Source organism: Phalangium opilio, unplaced genomic scaffold (assembly GCF_054372755.1).
Source record: "Phalangium opilio isolate 3A_F unplaced genomic scaffold, DU_Popi_V2 ptg000352l_1, whole genome shotgun sequence".
Taxonomy (NCBI): Eukaryota; Metazoa; Arthropoda; class Arachnida; order Opiliones; family Phalangiidae; genus Phalangium; species Phalangium opilio.
In genome coordinates this window covers 191,420-216,604 of record NW_028324228.1, presented here as the reverse complement: position 1 = coordinate 216,604, position 25,185 = coordinate 191,420, and the positions used below count along the sequence as shown (strand labels likewise).

At 38.7% G+C, this 25,185-nt stretch overlaps 1 protein-coding gene across 1 annotated transcript; it reads right to left on the bottom strand.

The window, feature by feature from the left end:
• Positions 1-5,131: 5,131 nt before the first annotated feature.
• Positions 5,132-24,277, bottom strand: LOC149602692 (phosphatidylserine synthase-like). Its single transcript, XM_089860199.1, has 13 exons — positions 24,097-24,277; positions 23,695-23,886; positions 20,798-20,937; positions 20,614-20,735; positions 19,141-19,299; positions 13,813-13,964; positions 12,514-12,573; positions 12,349-12,430; positions 10,924-11,040; positions 9,603-9,664; positions 7,402-7,501; positions 7,262-7,321; positions 5,132-5,645 (listed from the first exon to the last, which is right to left on the bottom strand). Exons 2-13 carry the CDS (start codon positions 23,871-23,873, stop codon positions 5,475-5,477), a joined length of 1,404 nt encoding a protein of 467 aa, XP_089716325.1. The 5' UTR covers positions 23,874-23,886; positions 24,097-24,277; the 3' UTR covers positions 5,132-5,474.
• Between the last annotated feature and the right edge of the window lie 908 nt (positions 24,278-25,185).

Here is a 25,185-nt window from a genome sequence, read left to right as displayed (position 1 = left end):
GGACTCATACCATTAAAGAAGGAGCGCAATATTATCCATATTTTCATTTCATATGCAGAGAAAAGAAATTATTATGTTTCAGAGAGGAGATTCCCATTTTTGTTGTTGTTTTGAAAAATATATCGCAATGCACGGGCCTTGATAGATATAGGAGGCAATGAATGAAATATATCACAATGCACGCGCCTTGATAGATATAGGAGGCAATGAATGAAATATATCACAATACACGGGCCTTGATAGATATAGGAGGTAATGAAGGAAATATATCGCATGCACGGGCCTTGGTAGATATAGGAGGCAATGATAATCTCTCTCTTTGCACGAGAGGTTTATCTTTAATATTTAAATAAATAAAATTATTCTTAATTATTTTAATCTTCAATAATTAACATTAATAATCGTTAAATCGTTTAAAATAAAGTTATACCTATTATCATCTCAAACTTTGCTAATATTGACGTTTAAAGTGAAGGGTACCCCTCTTGCCCGTTTTCTTCAAATTTTGGGGCATATATACGATTCGTTTCCATTATAATAGTAAGGAAAATGCGCAATTGCGAAAACCTTTGGTGGCGATCCCACCTTAGGGAGGCTAGACGTTTCTCGTAACCCTAGCTGATCGCCGCGTATATCCTAAAACCAAACGATGATAATGGAGTAGAAGCCAATGATACAGATTGGTGTCTATGTGGAATAGACGGCAGACCAGTGGATGGTGGTGTTAAAAGCCAGTGTAAGTGCAGACTGGTGTCAATGTGGGATTGACAAAGAACAGAAGATGGTGGTGATTGGAAGCCAGTATGTACAGACTGGTGTCCAAGTCGAATGGACGAAGACCAAGAAGATGGTGGTGATTAGAAGCCAGTAAGAACAGACTGGTGTCCAAGTGGAATGGACAAAGACCAGAAGATGGTGGTTTGAGAACTCAAGTAGAGGAGCCATTTCCGTGACTGTGAAAGCAGTTCGGAAATGGCGAACACGTTTGCTCCGCAAACTGCGAACGCGGTCACGTGGGTGTAACAACAGACAGACAGACACACACACAGACACGGCCGTTACAGAACCTCTCCTGGACTACGTCACACGGAGAGGTAAAAAAGGAAGTATAGTTGCGCGTGATCAATGTGTCGTGGGAATGTAGGTACCGAAGCAATTTGGTGACTGTGCGTAGCTTTCTCGCGCATATTGGTGTCACAAGTTCTCTTCTCTATGCCACGACGTCACCAAAATTGTTCGGAAAATTTGGCCAGTACACTAGATAAAATAAGCCAATAACAAAAATTTAAAGTATTCCTTAAATTTTAAAGAAAAGTTGGAAATTGTAGGCTTTTTGTTATAAATTCTTACATTTTGGGCCGTGAATTTGTTGCACTTTCCAAAATTACTTGGTCAGAAGTTTGGGCTAGTTTAAGTTTGGCTAGAAACTTGCCTTTTTTTCTAACAATTTTGGCGGGACCTTTCAACCGTGCAAAAGACATTAAGCCAAGTTCGAAAGCAAGAACTGTCCGTTTTGATGACGAGCACTGATATGAAAAGTGAGCCAAGGTGAAAGACATACGAAATAGTTTCAGGACTAATTCGAAAAATCCAATTGTGAGAGCTGTTTGGCCTTCATTTTAGTTGTGCTGTTTTTCGTGGAAACCATGGATAAAGAATGCGCGTGCGGAAATTTGTTTTCACTCTATAGGATGGGCAACTCCCTATCTCGTACGACAGCTTATTCTATATATACTCTGTTACAGCATCGGTTGTCAGCAGGCGTAAATCTGTAACCTAGCTTTGTGCGTGCTGACAAGAGACGAAAAACTTCAGGATTTTAAATATCCACGAGTTTTCAGCTTTAGTTTCCAAAAACGTGTAGTAGGCCGTAGGCAATTTCACACGAATTTGAAACTAGGGCCTAGAGGTCCGTGCACTTGAGCCCCTTAATTTCCAAAGTTTGAAAAGCCCGACCCGGCCCGATACAATTTTCAAATGTGGAAAGCCCGGCCCGACCCGATACAATTTTCAAATGTGGAAAGCCCGGCCCGGCCCGATACAATTTTCAAACGTGGAAAGTATTGTCTGCCATTGGGTCGAATCCCATTGGATCGAATGTCTCGTTCGACCGAATCCCATTAGACCGAATACCGCAATTTGGGCGGTTTTCCAATCATGAATTTTCCTTTCAATCCTATTTTTCTATTGATTTTCCTATTAAACTTCTTGTTATTGCAGAAAATACTAAACCAAACGTAACCTAATATAACAGTAATGTTTTGGAAAAGGCATATTTTTGGAGAAGTCAATGAAGCTAAATTTCAATATTTTGGAAAAGGCGTAACATTGTTAAATGATTTATAAATTATTACTAACCTAATTTAACCAAACCTAAGTTAACATAGAAGTAATGTTTTGGAAAAGGCATATAATTTGAGAAGTCAATGAAGCTAAACATCAATATTTTGGAAAAGGCGTAACATTGATAAATGAATTATAAAATATTACTAACCTAACCTAACCTAACCAAACCAAACCAAACCTAACCTAACCTAACATAACAGTAATGTTTTGGAAAAGGCATATTATTTGAGAAGTCAATGAAGCTAAATTTCAATATTTTGGAAAAGGCAAAACATTGTTAAATGATTTATAAAATATTACTAACCTAACCTAACCAAACCTAACCTAACCAAACCAAACCAAACCAAACCAAACCAAACCAAACCAAACCTAACCAAACCAAACCAAACCAAACCAAACCAAACCAAACCAAACCAAACCAAACCAAACCTAACCTAACCTAACCTAACCAAACCTAACCTAACCTAACCAAACCAAACCTAACCTAACCTAACCTAACCAAACCTAACCTAACCAAACCTAACCAAACCTAACCAAACCTAACCTAACCTAACCAAACCAAACCAAACCAAACCTAACCTAACCTAACCTAACCTAACCTAACCTAACCTAACCTAACCTAACCTAACCTAACCTAACCAAACCTAACCTAACCTAACCTAACCTAACCTGACCAAACCTAACTTAACCTAACCTGACCTAACCAAACCTGACCTAACCAAACCTAACCAAACCTAACCTAAACTAACCTAACCTAACCTAACCTAACCTAACTTAACCTAACCTGACCAAACCTGACCAAACCTAACCTAACCTAACCTAAAAATAAAATTGATTTTCTTATTAAACTTCTTGATACTGCAGCAAATAATATGTGTTCACCAATAACATTCTTCAATAAATTTCAGAAAATAACTTCCATTTTTGGAAATTGTCTAACCCTAACCTAACCATACCTAACGTAATCTAACCTTACTATTAAGAGATCTCCCTCCCAAGTACTGACGGCGCTCGATGCTGCTTAACTTCTTCGATCATCCAAATCACTTTATCCATTGCGCTACTGGAGCCCGGCAACTCAAGGAAAACGCTATGATTTTATATGTGTAAACCCATCCCATTCAGTCGAAGGCTCTTCCATTTAAATATTCCCATTCAGTAGAAAATCGCTCTTTGGGCTATAAATTGTTTTAAATTTGGCTACAATTTTAGAAATTTGAATTCGATCCAACGGGATTCTATCCAATAGGATATTACCGTGGAAAGCCCGGCCCGGCCCGATACAATTTTCAAATGTGGAAAGCCCGGCCCGTGCATTACTCTGGTAGTCCGAAAAAATAGTCTTCCTGTGGATAAAGGAGCAGCTCCCAGACGGATGCCCGTCTTCCATAGGCAAAGACGCTAGCTCGCTGAGTGATCTTGCGCCTTATTTTCAATTCATGAAGTCAGTATTACTGATTTTTTAGGATTTAATTAATGAACGTCAAACTTTAAATTTTTTTAAAACGACGCATTAAAAATACAATACAAAAAAACGTTTTGCCCTTAACAGTAACTTCTGAAACATTGCCAAATGGCAGAACATTAGTAATCTAGGTATATATTATTGTCTTCTTATAGTTGCTAAAATTTAATTGAGTATGCACCATGATGAATGCAAACCTATTCTATTCAAAACCATGGAAACTATAAGAGCTCGGAGACAGACGTTTTTTCGCGCTCATAAATCTATCTACAAAGTCCTGACTGACTGACAGACAGACTGACTGATAATCAACGCCCAGCCCAAACCGCTTGCCCTAGAAGGCTGAAAATTTGCAGGAACGTCACTCATAAGTAGTAGGCGCGTACTAAGAAAGATTTTTCCAATCCGCCGCCATCTTAAAAAATGGCGCCCAGAAATGTAAAAAAGTCTTCTCTACGCTACAAGGTCCGCGCGTTTCAACCGATTTCACAAATATTTAGTACACTGGTTTCCTTTAACCTATAGACGGGCTAAATGGTCCTTCGGGCTCGATTTGTTGCCATCTTTTTAAATGGCGGCCAAAAACTTAAAAACCCGTCTTTATGGAATAATGTCCGCGAGAAAAGTAATAAAAAATGTCCCGACGGGCTGACGGGCAACGCCGAGTGCCTTCGCTCCTAGGATGCTACAAAAATATTAGTCATCAGTAAGATCTACCCTTTCTTTATAACTTTTTGATGGAAGATCTTATTAACAGCCAGCGTGGGAAATTAGGCGGTGGCACAGGGCAAATGACCAGTTTAAAAATTGCCTGGACCAGTTTAAAAATTAAATCGGAGGGGGGGTCAGTGGTCCACGGGACCACTAAGAAAATTCAAGGGTTTCCAGAGTCCAGACATTAACTTATATATTTTAATCATCCAATCCTTCAATTTAGCAGACGACGCGCCCTGGTCAGTGGTCATGGACCAGTTTATTTATTCCAGGCCAGAGGGGTCGCTGGCCCAATATCCAGTTTAAAAAAAATCCTTATTTCCCACCCTGGTAACAGCTAGTTAAAAATAAGGCGCAAGATCAGTGACTCAGCGAGCTAGCGTCTTTGCCTATGGAAGACGGGCATCCGTCTGGGAGCTGCTCCTTTATCCCAAAGGAAGACTATTTTTTCGGACTACTTCCTTAGCGATCGAAACTACCCCAATGGAAAAAAATCTATATTGGAAATACTTACTGAAATGCGCCTCAGATAATAAAATAACGTGGATAATGGATAGAAAATGTATGCCCATTAAATATATTGATACCAGCAAATGTCAGATCCTGTTTCGATTGTTAAATAATTTATTTACACAGTATACATTGTGAATTTGAGAAAATTCTAACAGCCATTTTGGTACAATGAAAGCTGACTTAAGCAATGCGCAAATTTGACACTATGGCACAATTCAAATTATTTCAATATATACCAGTATTTTTTTATTTAAACTTTAAATACGTAATCTTAATTTTATATTAAGATTATTAAATTTAAAAATTATATCGAATTTCAACCTCCAGCTTAAAAAAATAGCACCGGCTTTTTAAAAGTTCTTATTACTATTTAGTGTCTTCTTCCACAGACTTTGAATGAAAATTTGCCGATATGTCCATCCATGTCATGAAGAAACTAGCTATCAGTGCCGCCGCTTTCTTTCAGTTTCGGTTTTCTTCTACGCGTTCGATCAAAACTTTCAAGGAACTGAAGAGGTCCATCTATAAATGGTTGTGGGGGAGTTTCACTCCTTTCCTTAGAACTGTTTTTAGATTTCTCACTATAACTGTCATCATTTGTGCACCACTAAATAATAAAACACAAGTGATTAGTGTTAACAGTACCCTTCGATCATTATTTAGTTCAGCGTTTCCCATAGAATAAAACGCGGAAAATTTTCCGGATAGCAGAAAAAAACATTTAATTGGCTTTGAATCATTGAATTTTTCAAATTTCTTTTTTAAATAAAATTGTTTTTTAGACTTTAAACTGAAGAATAATATTTTAATTTAGTTGAATCTAACGCTGTTCTTCGGAATTCAATAAGCCTTGGTCTACGACCCCCCCTCCCTTCTTTTACTGTGATTTTAAATGGGCCTGACCCTAAAAGAAGTAACTAGCGTGATGAAATTATTCACAAAAAACCAAATAATTTGGGACTAAAAACCATACCAAAATAAAAAATTTCAAAATCGCCCAGCTGGCGATTTTGCTGTAATCTATATCTATATAAATCAAAGTCCTGACTGACTGACTGACTGATAATCAACGCCCAGCCCAAACCGCTTGCCCTAGAAGGCTGAAACTTTGCAGGAACGTTACTCATAAGTAGTAGGCGCGTACTAAGAAAGATTTTTCCAATCCGCCGCCATCTTAATAAATGGCGTCCAGATATGTAAAAACCCTTCTCTATGCAACAAAGTACGCGCGTTTCAACCGATTTCGCAAATATTTATTACACTGGCTTCCTTTAACCTATAGACGGGCTGAATGGTTTTTCGGGTTCGATTTGTTGCCATCTTTTTAAATGGCGGCCAAAAATTTAAAAACCCTTCTTTATGGAATAATGTCCGCATGAAAAGTAATAAAAAATGCATCCCTAGGGGCTGACGGGCAACGCCGAGTGCCTTCTCTCCTAGGGTGCTACAAAAATATTAGTCATAAGTTAAATCTACCCATTCTTTGTATCATTTTGATGGAAGTTCTTATTACACGCGAGCGACGCCGCGGATAAAAGCTAGTATCTAATAAAGGCGTTTTTAACTAGAACCAAGAAAGAATTCAGGATACCATAAGAACGTGGAATGATAGCATTGTCCCCTGGTACCGTGAAGTCATACTTCTTTCGAAAAACGTTACCGCCTTCGTTCTAGGTAACGCCTTAAGATCCGTCTTTAGCGCCAGCGGTGGGTTTTGAATCGGGTCTTAAGCCTTGGCGTTTTACGTCAAAGTTTGAGAAATCCGTTGTACTGACTTTGCCCCTGATAAATCTCTATTCTTTATAACTTCATTACCTATGGTCCACTCTTTTTAAATATATCAGTTCATCATTAACTATTTTAACAGTTTTGATCTAGGAGACTCCGTTTTCCGTCACTGTCGGAACTCGGAAACGGAAACGCGAAATAAATGAACGATATTCCAAACTCTAGAGGGCGCTAGAATATTCCCAAAAATATAGGCCCCTCCCTCGTATTATGAAAAGTATGACTTCATGGCGCCAGCATTGCCTTGTTTCAACGTTCTTATGGTATCCTGAATTCGTTCTTGCTAGAACTATTATGCTGTGCGATCGCATTAGGAGATACAAGAACTTATGTCATAGATTTTAATAATGAAACATTTTTAAAAAACGCTCAAAGAATCCTGGGTCACCAGTTTAAACATTATAAATTTAAGCTAGAAAGACCAAAAATGCATACCTTCCGTTGGTATTTGGCATAGAGTACGCAAACATAAACACACATAACGCTCATCAGCATCTGTGTTGAAATAAAAAAAATTACAAAATGAGCTAGAATAACCAGGAATACATGCACAAACTAACTTAATTAACGCTTACCTGAACCATAAGCCAAAGTAAAATATTCTTAATTTGAGTCTGTGCAAAAAGTTCAGGCCCAAATTTAATGCATAAACTGGCTTCAGTCATCATAATGGCCCTTGAAAGTGTTAAAGAAATAATGTAATGAAGGCAGCTTTCATTCATAAATGTATTTCTAGTTAGCGTTAACTTATGAGCTAAGTATTAATGGATTCTATAGAGGACTAGTCTGTCCGCCTGCAGTAAAAGGAGGCTTCAATTTAAAAGTGCGAAACACAATTATCGAATAACGAACCTCGCCTCTACTGCCAATGAGGTTTAGTTCTGTAATCCCCCTTCCCCCAACATGACCCTTGACATGTTGTTACAGGGCTGATACTAACTTATACACTCAATTTTAGTTGGACCAATTAATTTAAAAATAGTAAACCAAAAGTGAATAAATAAGGGCAAATTAAGCTATAAACAAGAACGAATTCAGGATACCATAAGAACGTTGAAACAAGGCAATGCTGGCGTCATGAAGTCATACTTTTCATAATATGAGGGAGGGGGCCTATTTTTGGGAATATGGAAAATGGAGTCTCCTAGGTCTAGGAGTGTTAGGGTCAAGAACAAAACTGGCACAATCATTAATGATGAACTAATATATTTAAAAAGAGTGGTTATAAAGAATCTATATTTTTCTATTAGAGAGCCTGATTTATCTGGGACAAAGTCAGAACAACGGATTTCCCAAACTTCGCCGTGTAACACCAAGGCTTAAGACCAGAGAAGCTGAATGTGATACTAGCCACTTTAACTGATTTATAACCCACCGATGGCGCTAAAAACGGATTTTAATGCGTTACCTAGGACGAAGGCGGTAACGGTTTTCGAAAGAAGTATAATGACTTCATGGTACCAGGGGACAATATTACCATTCCACGTTCTTATGGTATCCTGAATTCGTTCTTGCTATAAAAAGAGCCACTTGAAGTGAAATGTTTTCAGAAATGACTGATTTTCATAATTTGTTTCTATAAAAGATATTTTGAAGGTCGGTGTCGTAATTAAACCTATGGACTAAGTCGAAGGAAAGGTCACATCATAAAAGGTCTACGGCGAAATTCAATGAAACTATTTTGGAGTACAGCTCAGAATGTAAAGCAATTCATGCCGTTCTAAATCAAAAACAAAACATTCATTTGAATTGGATTGATTTAAAATATTAAGTAAAACATTAGCTGAGCTCCACGATTTTTGGGGTTTGATCAACTGTGATCTCGCTATTTTCGCGTTTAAACCGTCACACAACGTTGTGGTCGAGAAGATAAATAACACCGAAAGACTCAAAAATACAAAAAAAAGGTGACAAATAGTAACTAATTTTTGGAAAAGTGACTAATTGACTTAGGTTCAGCCCTGCCAACATGACCCTTGACATGTTGTTACAGTTACTGCATGACTGCTTAAAAAACCGGTTCGTTCTCCCACCCCCGTTTCTTTTAGTTCGAAATGTAAATTATCGCTTGACCCTAATAAAAACACAAGTTGGAGCTAGTGGGACTAAAAACCCCATGATAAAAAGAGAGACCATTAAATAAAAATTCGATCAAAGAGAATCAGGCCACGCCCAGGTATAGTTCTCCAGGGAGCCCACTCTTAAATTTAAATTCCTTATACGAAAAATAGGAATTTTTTGCCGGAATTATAGGATTTTATAGGAGAAAAAATGTGTTTTTATAGGAAAATATAGGACGAAAAATGCTCGTATATAATACAATTTTGGGGCTTAAACTATGTAGAAAAAATCTCAAAAAATAAAAAATAACAAATTGGATTTTACTTTGAAAACTCAGACGAACTTAATTAAAATATAATATAATATATAAAAAATCCTAAGCGAGATCCGCAATTTCGGTGTCTATTCAAAAGTGATCTCGATAAAAACAGCTAAATTTTGATAAATTTGATGCTAAAATATACGAAAACTTCGACTAAGTCAAAAATATAGGATATTATAGGACCTTTCATGAAATTATAGGATAATATAGGACTGGTTCAAAAATATAGGAATTTATAGGAATTATAGGACCACACCAACAACACTTAGGAAAGAAGATCTCTTGTATTTTTGAAAGCGTTATCTCTTGGAAGTACTGACGTTTAAGAAAATGGGAGGACACGTACGTTCCACTAGAAACCCATTGTGAAATTTGGAATTAAATTTTACATACCCAAAAACCCAACATTGTGTTCCAACTCTTTTACATCTTGTATCTGTCACATAACTATAATACTGCCTGTAAAAATTAATGTTAAACGTTCAATTTCCTGGTATTTACAAAAAGATTTAAAATACAAGCGTAAGTAACATCAAAAATGAATAGAAATAAAAAGTGAATTACAAAACGCAATTTTCTCGTGAGCCAAGGGTAAATTAAAAATATTTAAGGAACTATTGTCATAGATGAAAGTGCTCATCGCGACCAAATTTTTCAGAATACCTGGGTGGTACCAGGGATAGATTTAATTTTAGAAGTAGGAATGGAGAACAGAGTAATCTGGGCGCGCGTCAAAGTGGCGGACCCCCTCACCGGGACGGGGGGTATGAAAGTGTCATAGTGACAGAGGTAAGAAAGGAATTACGCATTTTTCGCCGCCCCCATCAGAAACGTCATCAAAACGTAGTTTAATAAGCCAATAAGATAATTTAAACTTTTCGTTACGTGTTGGAGGGTAGGGCTAATACTGGGCTATGAGTCGGACTGAAGTAAATACTAACCGATCTCAATTCCTACTTTTAAAATTATATCTATCCCTGGTGGTACCCAACCTATAAAATTATTTTTCGGAGTGCCCGGGATATGTTTAAGGAGAAGTTTCGCTTTCTATCTCCTATTGATAGAGAATCCTGAATCCTGTGAACTATGTTTCAACTCAAGTTATTACAACGCGGCATGCGACATATGTTCTCGAGCCAGTATTCTTACGCGAATTTTCCCGGGGGCAGGAAACATTTTGAACTGTGGCTCAGAGAAAACATGAATCACACGTCGGCAAAGCTTTCCTTGATGCTTCAGTGCTTCACTTTTTGATATTTCTATTTAATTTTGGACGGTAGCATAAATACTCGTAAGTGGCAACTTCTGCAATACCGCCCGCGCCTCAATGATAAACATACGAGCATAAGTTCATAAGATATGTTTCATAAGTTTGTCATTGGTTAATGAGAGCTTGTCATGAAGTGAAGTAGGTGAAACTTCATAGATTCTCGTAAAGCGACGCCTGGTGAGGCGCTGTCAAAGGCTTAGCACAGATTAAATGGGAACATGGACTGCAAAACCGAGTGCAGTAAATTCTCGCTTGTCGTTCTCGAACTAGCTCTCAGTAAGTCTCTAGTGTCAAACTTACAGAAAATATCTTATAAACTTACGATGAGAGTGATGCCTTTCCCAAAATAGCTCTCATCACTCTCAAACAAGGTATTTTTTAAAAAGAAGCCCAAAATGCGCTTAAGAATAGTTACGTTTCTATAGACATTATGGAAATTCAAACATGCCTTAAAGTGGGAGCGACAACTAGTCCAATAATGAGCAATCTCGAAACGCTTAAAGCATGACCAGGTGGAATTTCAAATATGTGTTTCAAAAAGAAAGTGTTCAATTCCGTTATCTGAAATGACCAGATTTATTCTTAACAACTGAAACACGAAATATTTTATTTTAAATATTATAGGCATATCAGCACTGGCATTTTAGTAAAAAATAATACATAAATTTTAGATAGATGGCAGTACCATCTAAATGGTAGGAAATTGGTGGCTGTTATTTTCAACCCGCCAATATTAGCCAGTTTTGAATTTGAACCATGGGTATAAATGAGGGCTGTGCGGGTCCAGATTTTTGGGTGTCGGGTTAACTTCGGGTAATTGAAAATTTTACCCGTGGATATCGGGTAAACTTCGGGTAATAGAAAATTTTACCCGTGGGTATCGGGTAAACTTCAGGTAATAGAAAATCCCCAAAATTAGCTTTCGGTTCCAATTCGGGTCTTTGTTTTTCCTTACAGTCCAATTAAAAGCTAGATCTCTCCTTTTAAGTTAAAATAGGTGTGGCTGTTTTGGAACCGTGTAAGGCATCGCGCAAACCTTAGCGCAACGGTTTTAAAATGGGAAAGTATTGTTGTTTTGAAACCTAGCTGTAAAAGTGACTATAGATATCATAAAGATAGAAAGTTTTACGCTGTACCTAAGCCAGAAAAAAAAATACTAATTTAGAACTGAGTAAAATATGGGTTTCAAAATTATATTGTCCATTTCAAATACAGCATGAAAGATTTCCTCAGGGCCCACCCACTGCCCACATCATATCTCCAAGGTCAGACCTTGGTCATTCTCAAAAAAAAAAATTAAGAGTGCAAAAAAAAAACCACCAAAAGGTGGCAGCACTATGTGACGTTCAACCAAACTTTCCCGAGCATGGGTACAGGTTAGATATCCTATTTTCTATTCCAGTATAGTGTTCCCTCTTCCAATTTGAAGCATGCTCGGTAACATCATGAACTGGACCCGTGGGGATCTTGTCAGACTCGGCGGCGGGTATTGGCAAAGGATTAAAATTGGGACTCGGGTACCCGTTCGGGTCCTTAAAAATGTGTTTCGGGTATCGGTTCGGGTACCCATACACCCCTGGTATAAATTCCCAACTAGGCCAAAAATCTGGCCAGAAAATACGCGTTACACCCACGGATGTGACGCGGCTCTAAATCGAGTCGGAAAAATTTATAAATATTCACAGTTTTCTGTGAGGGCGCTACTGTACGATGGGTCCATTTTCACGAATTTTGAAACTCAGTGCTAATGTGCCTTTAAAACGATTGTTGTAACCTTTAAACTATATGCCGTCAAATGGCTTTAACTTTGCCATAATTGGCTGATGAAAGTATTCAATTTTCTCATAAAAAATAAGGGATCAACATTACCTGCCAGAATATGACTAGTTCAGAAACTGCCAAAAATCGCATGTAAGTACAATTTGGATCCAGCCATCGAACGTGCATCCAACTATGACGAACAAGAAAGATATTGTATTCAAATGAATTATTATTACCTAAATAAAATTATAATTAAAGTTTATGGGAGCTAACCTGGCTGGTGTAAATTGCAAAACTGCCCTTCTTATTTTTCCAGTTGTGCTTTGGATATCTCTGATTTCAAAAAGAAACAGTCAATAAATTTAATATAAGCATTGCCTCGACAAGTTACGAAGAATTAAAGGGAATGAGAAGCTTCGTTTATATAACAAAAGATAGAAATAATTTCTGTTAATTCAAAAATATCAAGCTTTTAATTCTCCCTCCGATTTCTGCTTATTTGGCAATATCATAAGGACATCATCTCTCTAAGGGCCCAAGCGCATCTATTAGCAAAAACATCTAGTTCTGCTAGATGTGACGTAGATTTTGTATAGGGGCTCCTTCCGAATTTTTCGTCAAATTCACGGGAGAGAAAAATAATTTTCAAAATCAGCCACGACCGATATCCTAAGCCCTAAGCCGTTCGTGGTCTAGACGCGAGCTCTGAGATAACGCTCCCAAGCGGTTGGGAATCAAACTAAAACAGGCGGGGAGGCGAGAGAGCAAGGACTGAGGGGAAAAAATAAGTAAGAGAATTTCCAGAACCCCCCAGCTCTCTCAAACACAAGAGGTAAATTCACGCTTAGTAAAAATCACGAAGAGCTGTCGTGAGAAATCTTTGAAGGAGGGAAAAATGTTCAATGCCGGGTTACTCTGTAGCGAATGCGCTCGGCCTCTGTTTAGGCTATACAATTATTATACCACTTGAGATGAGACGGATGGCTGACCAAATCGGACATACATACATTTCAACCGTAACATAGAATCTTGGGCCCTTAGAGAGAGAGATAATGTCCTTATGGCAATATGCATTTGAAAATGCTTCATATGAAATTATTTCAAATCCACTTTTTACGAAAGGCTAAAACGTTTCCCGTTGGGTGACGTCACAGATATATTTTTCACGTGAGATGGTGCCACTCTCTCCGCTATCAGACCCAGAGTTTAGACTGGCCAGAAGCTCGAGACGCGTATAGGATTCCCGCGCATTTTTCTCCCCTCACGTCATAGTGATGTCATCAAAAGGGGCGAACAAGCTCGACAAGACAAAATTATTGATATATCGAAACTGTCTTGTTTTCGTGATTTTTCAATGGATTTTAAAAATAGAAATTAACTTTGGTTCAATTATATTAAAAACTTGATATTTTGAAAGTAGAGACTCGAAAGTGTAATATAATACCACTTTCGTGCTAAAATATGATATGAAATTGTAAATTCGCATTCCCTTTAAAAAAATGTCATATTTCCGGAGAGTTGAAAATAGAAATGAATTTAATTTGAATATGATTATAATAAGAAAATATATACTTTATGCTTTCCCAATTGTAAGCTCTGATTTCCAATTTCTTGCAAATGTACATCCCGAAGTAGATACCCAGGCCATTGCACAGAAGAACATCCAAGACCAAAGCATCCCACCAGCATTCAATAAAGTTTGGTAGTAAGTGAGCAAAAGCCACCTAAAAATATATAGTTTATTTTAAATACCTAAATAATATCAGAAGTATATAATACTTCTCTTCGAGAGAAGTGTACCACAAAGCGGGGCAAGTGTAACGTCACTCTTCCCAACATCGGAACACTTAGAGTAAGGTTACTAAACCGAATCACATACACGATAAATAGTTCCCTCATCATTACTCTATGCGTTTAAATATTTGGCAAGACGCGCTTGCGCATTTTGTCCCACGTCAAGACGAGGTTTGTGTCATGATTGCTTGGGATTTAGTGCCAAACAACTATTGAATTCACCTTACGGTGCGATGCCCATTTGTAGTTTGATGAGCGGGAACGCAAACTAAAAGGGGGAGCCTGGGAAGAATGACGTTACATAACTACAGCATTAAGAGGATACAGAGTGTCATCCTTCTTCTATTATCCCCTTCTGATAATATTAATTTGCTTTGCTAAGCCCAGTGGCGGGTTTAACGGTAAGCGGACTAAGCGGCCGCTTGGGGCCCCGGGATGCCATGGGGCCCCGAATTGAGCAGAATTAATTTTCTTCCATTAACATTTTTTTTAAAGTAAAAAATGGAAGAGACTAATAGTTTTTAAAGGAAATAAATGACGAATATTTTCCCTTTCAGTATTATCATAAGGACATCATCTCTCTCTAAGGGCCCAAGATTCTATGTTACGGTTGAAATGTATGTATGTCCGATTTGGTCAGCCATCCGTCTCATCTCAAGTGGTATAATAATTGTATAGCCTAAACAGAGGCCGAGCGCATACGCTGCATTGAACTTTTTTCCCTCCTTCAAAGATTTCTCACGAAAGCTCTTCGTGATTTTTACTAAGCTGGGGGGTTCTGGAAATTCTCTTACTTATTTTTTCCCCTCAGTCCTTCCTCTCTCGCCTCCCCGCCTGTTTTAGTTTGATTCCCAACCGCTTGGGAGCGTTATCTCAGAGCTCGCCTCTAGACCACGACCGGCTTAGGATATCGGTCGTGGCTGATTTTGAAAATGATTTTTCTCTCCCGCGAATTTCACAAAAAATTCGGAAGAAGCCCCTATACAAAATCTACGTCACATCTAGCAGAACTAAATGTTTTTGCTAGTAGATGCGCTTGGGTCCTTAGAGAGATGATGTCCTTATGGTATTATACCAAGAAGGGATTTATATAAGAAGACCTAAGTCGCGAGATTTTACGCTACGCCGGTGTCAGTGGACAAGTAAGCCCCACCCCTTTCATGCTCGTCATTGCTCTGCGCTTTCTCTTTGGATCCCATGGGGATAGGTTATACGGGACTTACGAGGTTACCGCCCCCTTTTCGGAGAGTTGTTCAGCCAAGGCTACAGAGCGCGTTCGACGACAGGCAATGTCAGCCACTAACTAAAGGCCGCCGACAGGTTATGGCAGCGCCCACAGAAAACCTCTTGTAAATTCCGTATACGGACGCGAGTGATTCCGACTAGAGAAAAAGCAAACCTCGAGCAAAGAAAACAGAAAATGGAGGCTGCCCGCGGTGCTGAAACCAAAGAGGAGAGAGAGAGGGAGATAGAAACGCGCTTGATAAAATCCGCCGAAAAATGGGAAAATAGGGGGGTAGTAAAAACATTTTTCGGTACGTTTAGTTTTAGGACGCACATCCTTTGCGCAAGGGGGATTGACCTCCTCGCCTTATCTCTGTCATCCCCTACGTCAACTATGCGCGAGAAAGCTGCGCTCAGGCGGCGCGGTGTACCGTATATTTAACCCCGTTTTCACCACGCATGGATCATGGCTGCCTATACCGATTCTCTATCCGTCTTTCTCCCCTCTTCGCTGAAATTTTACGACGGTTGCTTTTAATTGCCATGAACAAGTTAGTTGAAGGTTTTGAACATACATAACTGGATGGATTTTGAATATGTGTCTCTACGTGAAAATCGTTCGTTCTGTAATTGTTTCTAAATCGAATCAAGTGTACCTATGATTTCGCGAGTTCCAAAAACCAAACCAAGGCTTAACGAAAAGGTAAAAGAAATAGATGGTGGAAAACATATAGCGTTTTTCTTTGCGGTAAAAACGAGCTGCTCCGAGACGGTGGCGCGTCTTACAATGACCCAGTCGCTCACTCCCGGTTTCCTCCCGGATTGATCCCAACCGCTCCGAGTCTAGAGACGGAGCGCCTGAAGACGTCACAAAACCGCTCGGAAAAAAACTTTTGACTTTCATTCGGAGCAACTACATTCGGTCCTCCGAGCTAGAGCGATGACATAACATGTAAATTTGGAGCGATCTCGGAGCGCTCTCAGACGACCCAAAAAAAACGATATAAGAAAAAATAATAAGTCCCGGCTCGTTTTCCACCACCACCCCCACACATTCAGAGGGGATTGTCGACTATCACCGCGCACCGGACGCTATTTTAGGCCTTCTTATATAAATTCCTTCTTACAACTATACTATTTAATTTCAATATCTTGAGTTTGGGGGCCCCAAAATGGTTACCGCTTGGGGCCTCCACTTGACTTAAGCCGCCACTGGCTAAGCCTCGTAATCAGAGACATAGGGGCGATAGGAGTTAGGAGCTATAGTATTAATATTAGTGCTGTGCGAGTACTCAACTCGATACTCATTAAAAACTCGTTATTTTCATAGTTTAGCCGCCATATTGAAAAATGGCCGCCGGGAATGCCAAGTACACTATATTCCACCATGTTATTCGAAAAAATTATGAAATTAGGCACATAATATAAAGACAACTACGTGAACACACTAAAATATCGAAGCCACGAGGGCAATCGTTTAGCCATCTTGGAAAATGGCCGCTGCATAACACTATTTTTGAAAATTTATTGGACATTGTCCACTGGAGTGTGTAATAAAAATAGTGTGGAATCTTCATTACATTGACAAGCTATCAAAACTTCAGAAAAATTTATTGGTCAAAATGCCCAGTGTCCCCTTAGTTAAAAAAAAAAAAAAATTACGGGACTTTAAAATTTTATTAGACAATGTCCTTTGTCCTGTGCTTATTTCCGGTTTCCGATATGAAAATACCGGAGCCTCCGAGATATCTAGGCCCGTGCGTGTCCATTTTTATGTGGGGAAATATCCAGTTTGATAGAGGAAATATTTTCACCCATTATGTGCACTAGATGGCGCTTTTATTACAGTTGCGAAGGGGGTCTTCCATAAATTGTCGTTGTTATTTTAGGGGCCAATTATTAAAAATTTTATGAAAGAAAAAGGTTTCACCCTTAAATTAACGCAATTGTTTTAGGGGCTATTTACTTTGTATTGAATCATTTGGTTAGATTATATGGACAAAAAAAATTAATTACGAGGTTTTAACATTGTGGTTGGTTTTTTAGCAAAACAAAACTTCTTGAAGTCGCTAATTCACAGTTTTATTGTACCATAAGAGGAATTTTTTAACTCCTTCGTAACTTAAAATTTTTTTAACCTTAACTTTCTTATCCTTAACTTCTTGGGCATGATAAGGTCTTCGAAAATTTTCTAAAACATTTTGTTACTTCCGCGACCTCGGCTTCACCGCTCTACGTCTATGCAGGGCCCTAATATTGTAGCAGTCGACGGGTTACCAGGCTGAACTTATTTTTATTTTACGATACTAAAAGCGCCCCCAAGTGAGAAAACACGGCGAACTAAATAAGTTAAAAAAATTCTCGCTTCGCGATAGACACGGGCCTAGATCATCTCGAAGCTCCGGAAAATATAAACTCAGTTAAAAAAAAATTTGTGTTAGGCTTCGCACATTTGAAACTTTACGCAAAACCGAATGCGTTTAAAGGCCGGGAAACGGCGAGAAGGGTTCTTGTCAAACTGAAAACCGTGCATCGAACTAACAATGGGCGACCGTGCTTCAAACGTTTTAGGGGTTCTTGTCAAACTGAAAGCCGTGCAAAGCGGTTCTTGTCAAACTGAAGATAAACAATGGACAGTCTCTTCAATTTTGTTTCCCCGACCTTTTGCATCGCCCATTTAAGAGACTGTCCATTGTTTATCTTCAGTTTGACAAGAACCGCTTTGCACGGCTTTCAGTTTGACAAGAACCCCTAAAACGTTTGAAGCACGGTCGCCCATTGTTAGTTCGATGCACGGTTTTCAGTTTGACAAGAACCCTTCTCGCCGTTTCCCGGCCTTTAAAAGTTTTGTTTCTTTCCCTATCAATCTAAATCGATTAAAAATGGTTATCCTGCCTCGTTCGTTCCCCCTTTAAGAGAACTAGTTTTACTATCCACTTAACCCCCAAATTCTGAAGTACCACCTATAACTCCTGTACTACGAATTTTTCATACGAGAAGTGTTCATCCTAGGGCCGTGCAGACTATTCTTTACTATTTGGTCGGACCAAATAATTTGGTCAAAATTGACGTTTACTATTCGCACCGACGAATCGAATAATGGTTTTCAAAATTCTAGAATACCAAATAATGAGCTTCGAAAAACAGACTATTCTATAGCGGATAAAACAATTTGAAAGTTAATGTTTTAACAGTCTCTTGACCAAATTATTTGGTATTCGCAACCAGTTTTTGAATTTTTCTGTTGATTTTGTGAATTTGAGGGCGCTGTCATAAATGTTATGCTCCTATCTCAGACAGCCTTAAAATTCTGACGTGGCTACTGTTAAGTATTACCCGCGTTCACCGAGTCGCGTGATCTAGGAGGCTATAGCTGGAATCAGCCACTCAGTCTTTAGAAGTTCATAGACAAGGATAAACGATTAAAAGTTTTAAGGGGTAATGGTTTTTATCAACTTCTCGCTGCGAAGCTAACTATATGGAACTTCCTAATAATCTGTCACTACAGTATACCTATTAAAAATATGGTATCATGAAAGAGGTCATACATTGCAAAGCGAGTAGGGATATATTGACAACTAACCTAATTTTGATTAAAATAAAACCTTTGATTCGTTCAAAAATAAGTTTTCAGCTGTTCAAAAGTACCTTTCCGTGTCCCATTATTTATAAATTTGAAATTTGGTAGAATAGTTTTATAGAAATTTAAATTTGGTCGAATTTTTGAACTTCACACTATTTGGTCATTTTCCTATTCCGAGCCGAGAGATGGCTCCCAAAAACACTGCTATTTGGTATTCGACGAATACCTTAAAAAGTACTATTCGCACAGCCCTAGAACTTCATCCTTACCAAACTATAATACTTAACACAAGATATTACCTCAGTGATCTCCCACATGACGGATATAGTCCAACAGATTCCATAGTGTCTGACAAGCATGGCTTTCATAGCCCATCCAAAAAAGTGACCAAAAGCAAATACATCGATATGACCCCATAATCGTTCCACAGTTATGTCAGAACAATTCACGCCGTATTCCTTAAACAAAGATTAGTATACGTAAGATATATATTACACCATAAGTTTTTAAGATATCTTCCATAAATATGACACTTCTTACGCTTGGTAATGCTAGACTTACAGCTCGAGCTAGTTCGCGAACGAGAAGCGAAGCGAGAATTAGCCTTATTCCTGATCAGCGCCACCTACACATAGCGGCGACTTTGAGAACTACTGTAATCGGCAAGCCAACCCGATGTCGCTAAAAATCTGGTGCCCGTCAGTGACGTCTCCAGATTTTTAGCGACATCTGGTTGGCTTGCCGATTACAGTAGTTCTCAAAGTCGCCGCTATGGGTAGGTGGCGCTGATCAAGAATAAGGCTAATTGATCACACTCGGTTAATTTTGTAGTGCTCTCAGTAACAAGCGACAAACTTATGGAACATATCTTATGAACTTATGATTATACAAAGGCATTGACAAAACTTAGACGACTAAGTTCTGTCAGATTACCTCACGAAAATGAAGATTTTCTAAACGAAGCAACTTTAAATCTCATACATTTCACAATAGTTAACACTGATTTATAAGTGTACTTTTAAGTGTAAATTACGCAACGAATGTAAGCTTCTCCTCTAGGCGAAAACTCCATACCAAGGGAACTAGATACAAGCAAGCCAGCACACTAACCATTGTAAAATATATGAGCTTTTCTGCAACAATCCCTGTAGCAAGAACTCTCCTAAAGGCATATTCCATTATCTCGCTCTGAGGTTGCCTCCGATTTGCTCTATTACATCATGAAATCCGAGATCGTTCATAGATTGCTCCAATAATAATATAAACATAATGTCCGGAGCTGCTTTGACATAAGTTTTTAATCGATCTCTATTTATACAGATCAGTCACGAGCAAATTTCGGGGCTGAGCACTCAGCAAACAGAACATGCAAAATATTTCACAGTGCCCCAGAACGCCCCCGAGTAGTAAATGGAATACGCAGTAATAGCGTTTTCCTTTGTTGTGGTCCGGGAGGTCCGAAAAAGTCTTTCATTGGGGAAAAAAGAGTGGCTCCGAGACAGAGGCGTGGCTTCCATTAAACCAGTCGCTCCCTCCCGGTTTGATCCCAACCTATTCCACGCGAGAGACCAAAATAGAGCGCCTTATGACGCCACAAAACCGTTCTGGGAACTACTAGATCAGCTCCTCTGAGCTAGATCGATGCCATAACAAGAAAAAACGGAGCAAACTCCGAGCGCTCTCGGGCAACCCCAATGGAAAACGCTACACGAGATGTCCAAGTCTACTTGATAATCATTTATTAATAAACTCGTTAATTTATGAATAATTACTTTTTCATTGTCAATTCTGAAGTTTCTGAGATCAGGATCAAACCAATATATGATTGATTTAACTGTTTTATAGTTTTGAAAGAGTAAAAACAGCAAGCCAAGCAAGTACAATACGCTTAAGCCTATTGTTCAAAAAGCTAAAATTAGTCATTTATAAGAGGAATTAACGATTTTTATCTCTTACCAAAAACCATTCGCCATAAGGCGGGGTGAGGTCTGGTAAAGGGTCCATTGGGAAACGCTAAGACACTGATAATCAGGAAGAAAACAACGACGCAACAAAGTCCGCTCCATATGTTATTCTCAAGAGCAATTTCGTCATTTCTAATGATAATTACTGTTAATATACAGCAACCTTTATAACGAAATAGCTAGATGGCAAATCAACTGCTCAGTTTCACGAGTTATCAATCAATGAGATAGAATATATGTATCAGCGTGGGAAATAAGGCGGTGGCACAGGGCAAATAACCAGTTTAAATATTGCCCGGACCAGTTTAAAAATTGCCCGGACCAGTTTAAAAATTGCCCGGACCAGTTTAAAAATTGCCCGGACCAGTTTAAAAATTGCCCGGACCAGTTTAAAAATTGCCCGGACCAGTTTAAAAATTGCCTGGACCAGTTTAAAAATTGGGGTGAGTGGTCCACGGGACCACTAAGAAAATTCAAGGGTAACCAGAGTCCAGAGATTATCTCAACTATTTAAATTGCCCACTTCTTTAGTTTAGCAGACGACGTGCCCTGGTCAATGATCATGGACCAGTTTATTTATTCCAGCCACGCAAGGGGGGTCGCTGGCCCAGTGTCCAGTTTAAAAATTATCCTAATTTCCCACCCTGATATGTATTAAACCTAGAGTTACAATCGGGGTTAAAACGAAATTTCCAAAGCCAATTTCCCCGATATTTCCAGGTTTTCCAGAGTACTTCTGATAAATTTCCAGGTGCATTTTTTACATTGGAGTGTTATAATTTTAAATAGGGTTACCAGACTATACCTACATCACCATATGTTTACCATTCTTTGCTAGGTTATAATAGACACCGAAGAAATATATTTCTACGCACTGTGACAACTAACATCGTTTTTCTCATGAACCAAATTAGATTATGGGTCCCACTGAAGTGCATTTGTTTCACTTTATTTAATTTCCAGGACTTTTTGAGAAACAAAATTAAATTTCCCTGATTTTTCGAAGTAATTTTCATTTTCCCTGATATTTTCCCTCTACACCAATTCCCTGATATTTCCAGATTTTCCCTGTTTTGCATGTTCGTATGAACCCTGTACAATTCAAATCGGCTTATCGCGAAACGCTTTGTTTTTATCAAGGACGTTTATCAAAACATGACAGCGCCATCTGTGATCCTCTATCGGAACTAATTACACCTTTTACTCGCTTATTTGCAATCAGAAACATCGTTATGATTTTTATTTCATCTATTTATTAGATTAAAAGGACTAGTTTTTATTATTTAACTCGCGTATTTTATTTAACACGTTTAAAAAACTGTCTTGACAGCTTGTTACGCATATTATAGCAGCAGACGGTAATAAAAAAGTTCTTCAAGTGATTAATAGGTGGCGCCACCCGTATTTGATAAAGATTCATGCTCGACAAAATGTGTATCGCGAAACGTCGATCTCGAGATCCCACATTGTGACTCAAGGTTTAATACATATATTCTATCTCATTGGTAAAAATACATTTCTTCAGTATATGTAGAGTAATTTCTTTCCCATGCATGGCAACGTCAAAATACTCTATCTCTAACCTTAGTGGTGTCCCAACCGCTTCCAGGGGCGAATAGCATTCTCTCTTACAAAGTTGCCCTCAACAGCGGGGATGCATAGTTCACTCCCCCTCTCTACCGAAATTACTCTATAGAGCTATCTCAGTTGTGACGTCAGTGCCTAGGTAGAACGTCACGGGCTTAGCTCTGGCAGTGGGCGGCCATGTTTGGTACCGCTTTGGCTCTACGGGTAAATAGCATGGGTGACGTCACACTAAGGCTTCTGAGATAGCTCTATTGCCGGTGATTTTGGAAGATTTAATAAAGCGAATTTAGGTTCCTGTGGCGCCCCTAACATGCTGGCTAATCTCTAACACACAAATTTTGCCATGCCAAAGGCAGGAACCAATCACAATCCGTCCACAAGGGTGGAGCTATAACTAGCCTTTGTTAAACTTAGCACCATTCGACAATGGATAAAGAATGCGCGTGAGGAAATTGTTTTCATGCTATAGGATAGGCAACTCCCTATCTCGGACGACAGCTTATTCTGTATATATTCTGTAACAACATCGGTTTTCAGCACGCGTAAAGCTAACTCTCTATGTAACGTAGCTTTGTACGTGCTTCAGGATCTTCAGGATTTAAAATATCCGCGAGTTTTGTAGCTCGAGTGCACGGACCTCCAAGGCCTTAGTTTCAAATACGTGTAAAATTGCCTACAGCCTACTACTTGCCGCCCAGAAAACGCGAAATTTTGCGGCAAGTTACCTCTAAAAAACGAGGTTTTTCCTGCGTTTTGGGCCAGTGAAAACCAGGCTTAACAGAGAAGATTCAGCAAGCACATTAATTTAACCGAACTAACAAGAATGTGATTAAATATTTCATCAGCTTGTAACCGCGCGTTTTCAACTGATAACCGAAAACACACGACTACGGAATTAAGTTAACGGGCTCCCCGTTACAAGCTTACGACTCTGTTTATAAAATGAGCCACGCCAAATGTTTTTAACATCATTTCACAACAGAATATTGTCATTAGCCATTCTAACTTCTCCATTCAGTCTTGGTATTAAGCAGTTTTCACTACGTTTCGTAACTCTTAAGCTCAGTTTGAAGCAAAGAGCGGCTGGTTGGTGCCCCTTAAAGATTAGCCAGAATGCTAGGGGTGATAATTGGGCCGATTGTTGCTTTAAATGAGTTACAATCCCCCAGAAGTTCACCTAACATGCTTACAAAACACACATGACATAGTTAAGATTTATTTTAAGAGTAACGTTTGGTGGTGCGGGTACAATTGAAATGAGCAGAAATTCGCCATCGTCTAGCTAATTCTAAATTATTTTACCTAGTAAACGCAAAATACAAAAGAGCTCCTATTGAAGCTGTCAATAACGTGATTGTATGTGGTTTGTAGAAAAATTCTAGAGAAATGTCATCAACAGCGCGATCATTTATGGTATTGAAATGATCAAGGGTGTCTGATCCAACGCTGCAGGTTCGAAGACGAGAGCCCTCATTTGGCATGATAATAGCGGGTCTTCCAAAGGGGATTTCAAACGTTTGCGGAGAAGAAAAATTTATTATTCAAGGCAAGTCAAGTCTTACAAGAATTTTGAAATCAAGGCATACTAAAAAAACATTTTGCATAAATTTTTTTAAAGATATTGCATGATATTATTTATTTTACTTAAGTTTTGTATTAGCAAGATGAATTCTTAATAACTTATAATTATAAAACCTAACTTACCCGTTTTTGGATTCAATGATAGACGAATTTCGCTTCTCATAACTGAGTAATGTGACTAGTTACGTGAAATATTATAATCTAATTAACTCATCGATACTCCTAACTCCTTCACTCTATAGACTATACAATAATTCCACCAACGGAAAGGACAATCAACTCACGGCACGCCAAGGTTAGTAAAAAAAATTTAGGAACTTCACTCAGACTCCAGAGGTATTTCAGCTGGGATAAGACATAAACGATAAATTTAGGTTGGAGCAGGATGAAAAATAAGGCGGTGACCCTGGACAAATGTCCACTTTAAAAATTAACGGCGGCATTGTGGTTACTTAATAATTAAAAAGTTATCAATTTTAAGTGGCCAATGTCCAGTTTATTTAATTAAAGTTCTTGGTCTCCACTGGCCATATGTCCTGTTTATAAAGTTCTTATTCCTCCGCCTGCTTCGGTCCTTTGAGTGTGGACCAAGAACACCTTCAACGCCATCGCAAACAGTCTGGGAAATAAGAATATTTTTTAAACTAGTCCTTGGGACCAGTGTCCGAAATAATGAACTGGTCTCCGGACTGGTCAGTGGCCACCCCTTAGTTTTCCTATTGATTTGCAATTAATAAACTGGTCCAGAAGGCAAGTAACCCCACTAGTTGAATTTAAAAACTAGTCCAAGCAATAGGGGATTGTAAAAAAGATTAGGAGGGGAAACAAATGGGGGGGGGAATGCACTAAAAAGTGTTTCGTCACGTGGTGCAGCTGCTTTGAACCTTTGAGCAGACGCTCCGTTAGTTGGACCTTTATTTATAAGAAATGAACATCAATGTAATGCGAACGTATTTCATATTGCATGTAGTAAAAGAAAAACTCACCTTCAGTTTTAAATTAAAACGTTTAATTATCTGCAGCGCCCAAATCCACAAAATAAAGTTTTTAGTTAGGCCTTGTCCCACCAAAAAAAAAAAGATTATGGGCGGGGGAGGGGGTGTAGACCCAAGGTCTGTATACCGCTTCGCATTATTGGTGTAGACCGTGTAGTAGGACGTTTTAAATATGTCCCGCCTTCTTTTTAAAGTTATCTGGCAGTACTGAAAACCC

Bases quoted from the DNA above. Each gene is read 5' to 3' on its own strand.
- LOC149602692 (XM_089860199.1), bottom strand. From the start codon at position 23,873: ATGCCAAATGAGGGCTCTCGTCTTCGAACCTGCAGCGTTGGATCAGAC. The intron at 20,938-23,694 runs GTAAAATAATTT...AATTATCATTAG, and splicing joins TTGTATTTTGCGTTTACTAG to AAATGACGAAATTGCTCTTG. The intron at 12,431-12,513 runs GTTAGCTCCCAT...TGTTCGTCATAG, and splicing joins TTGCAATTTACACCAGCCAG to TTGGATGCACGTTCGATGGC.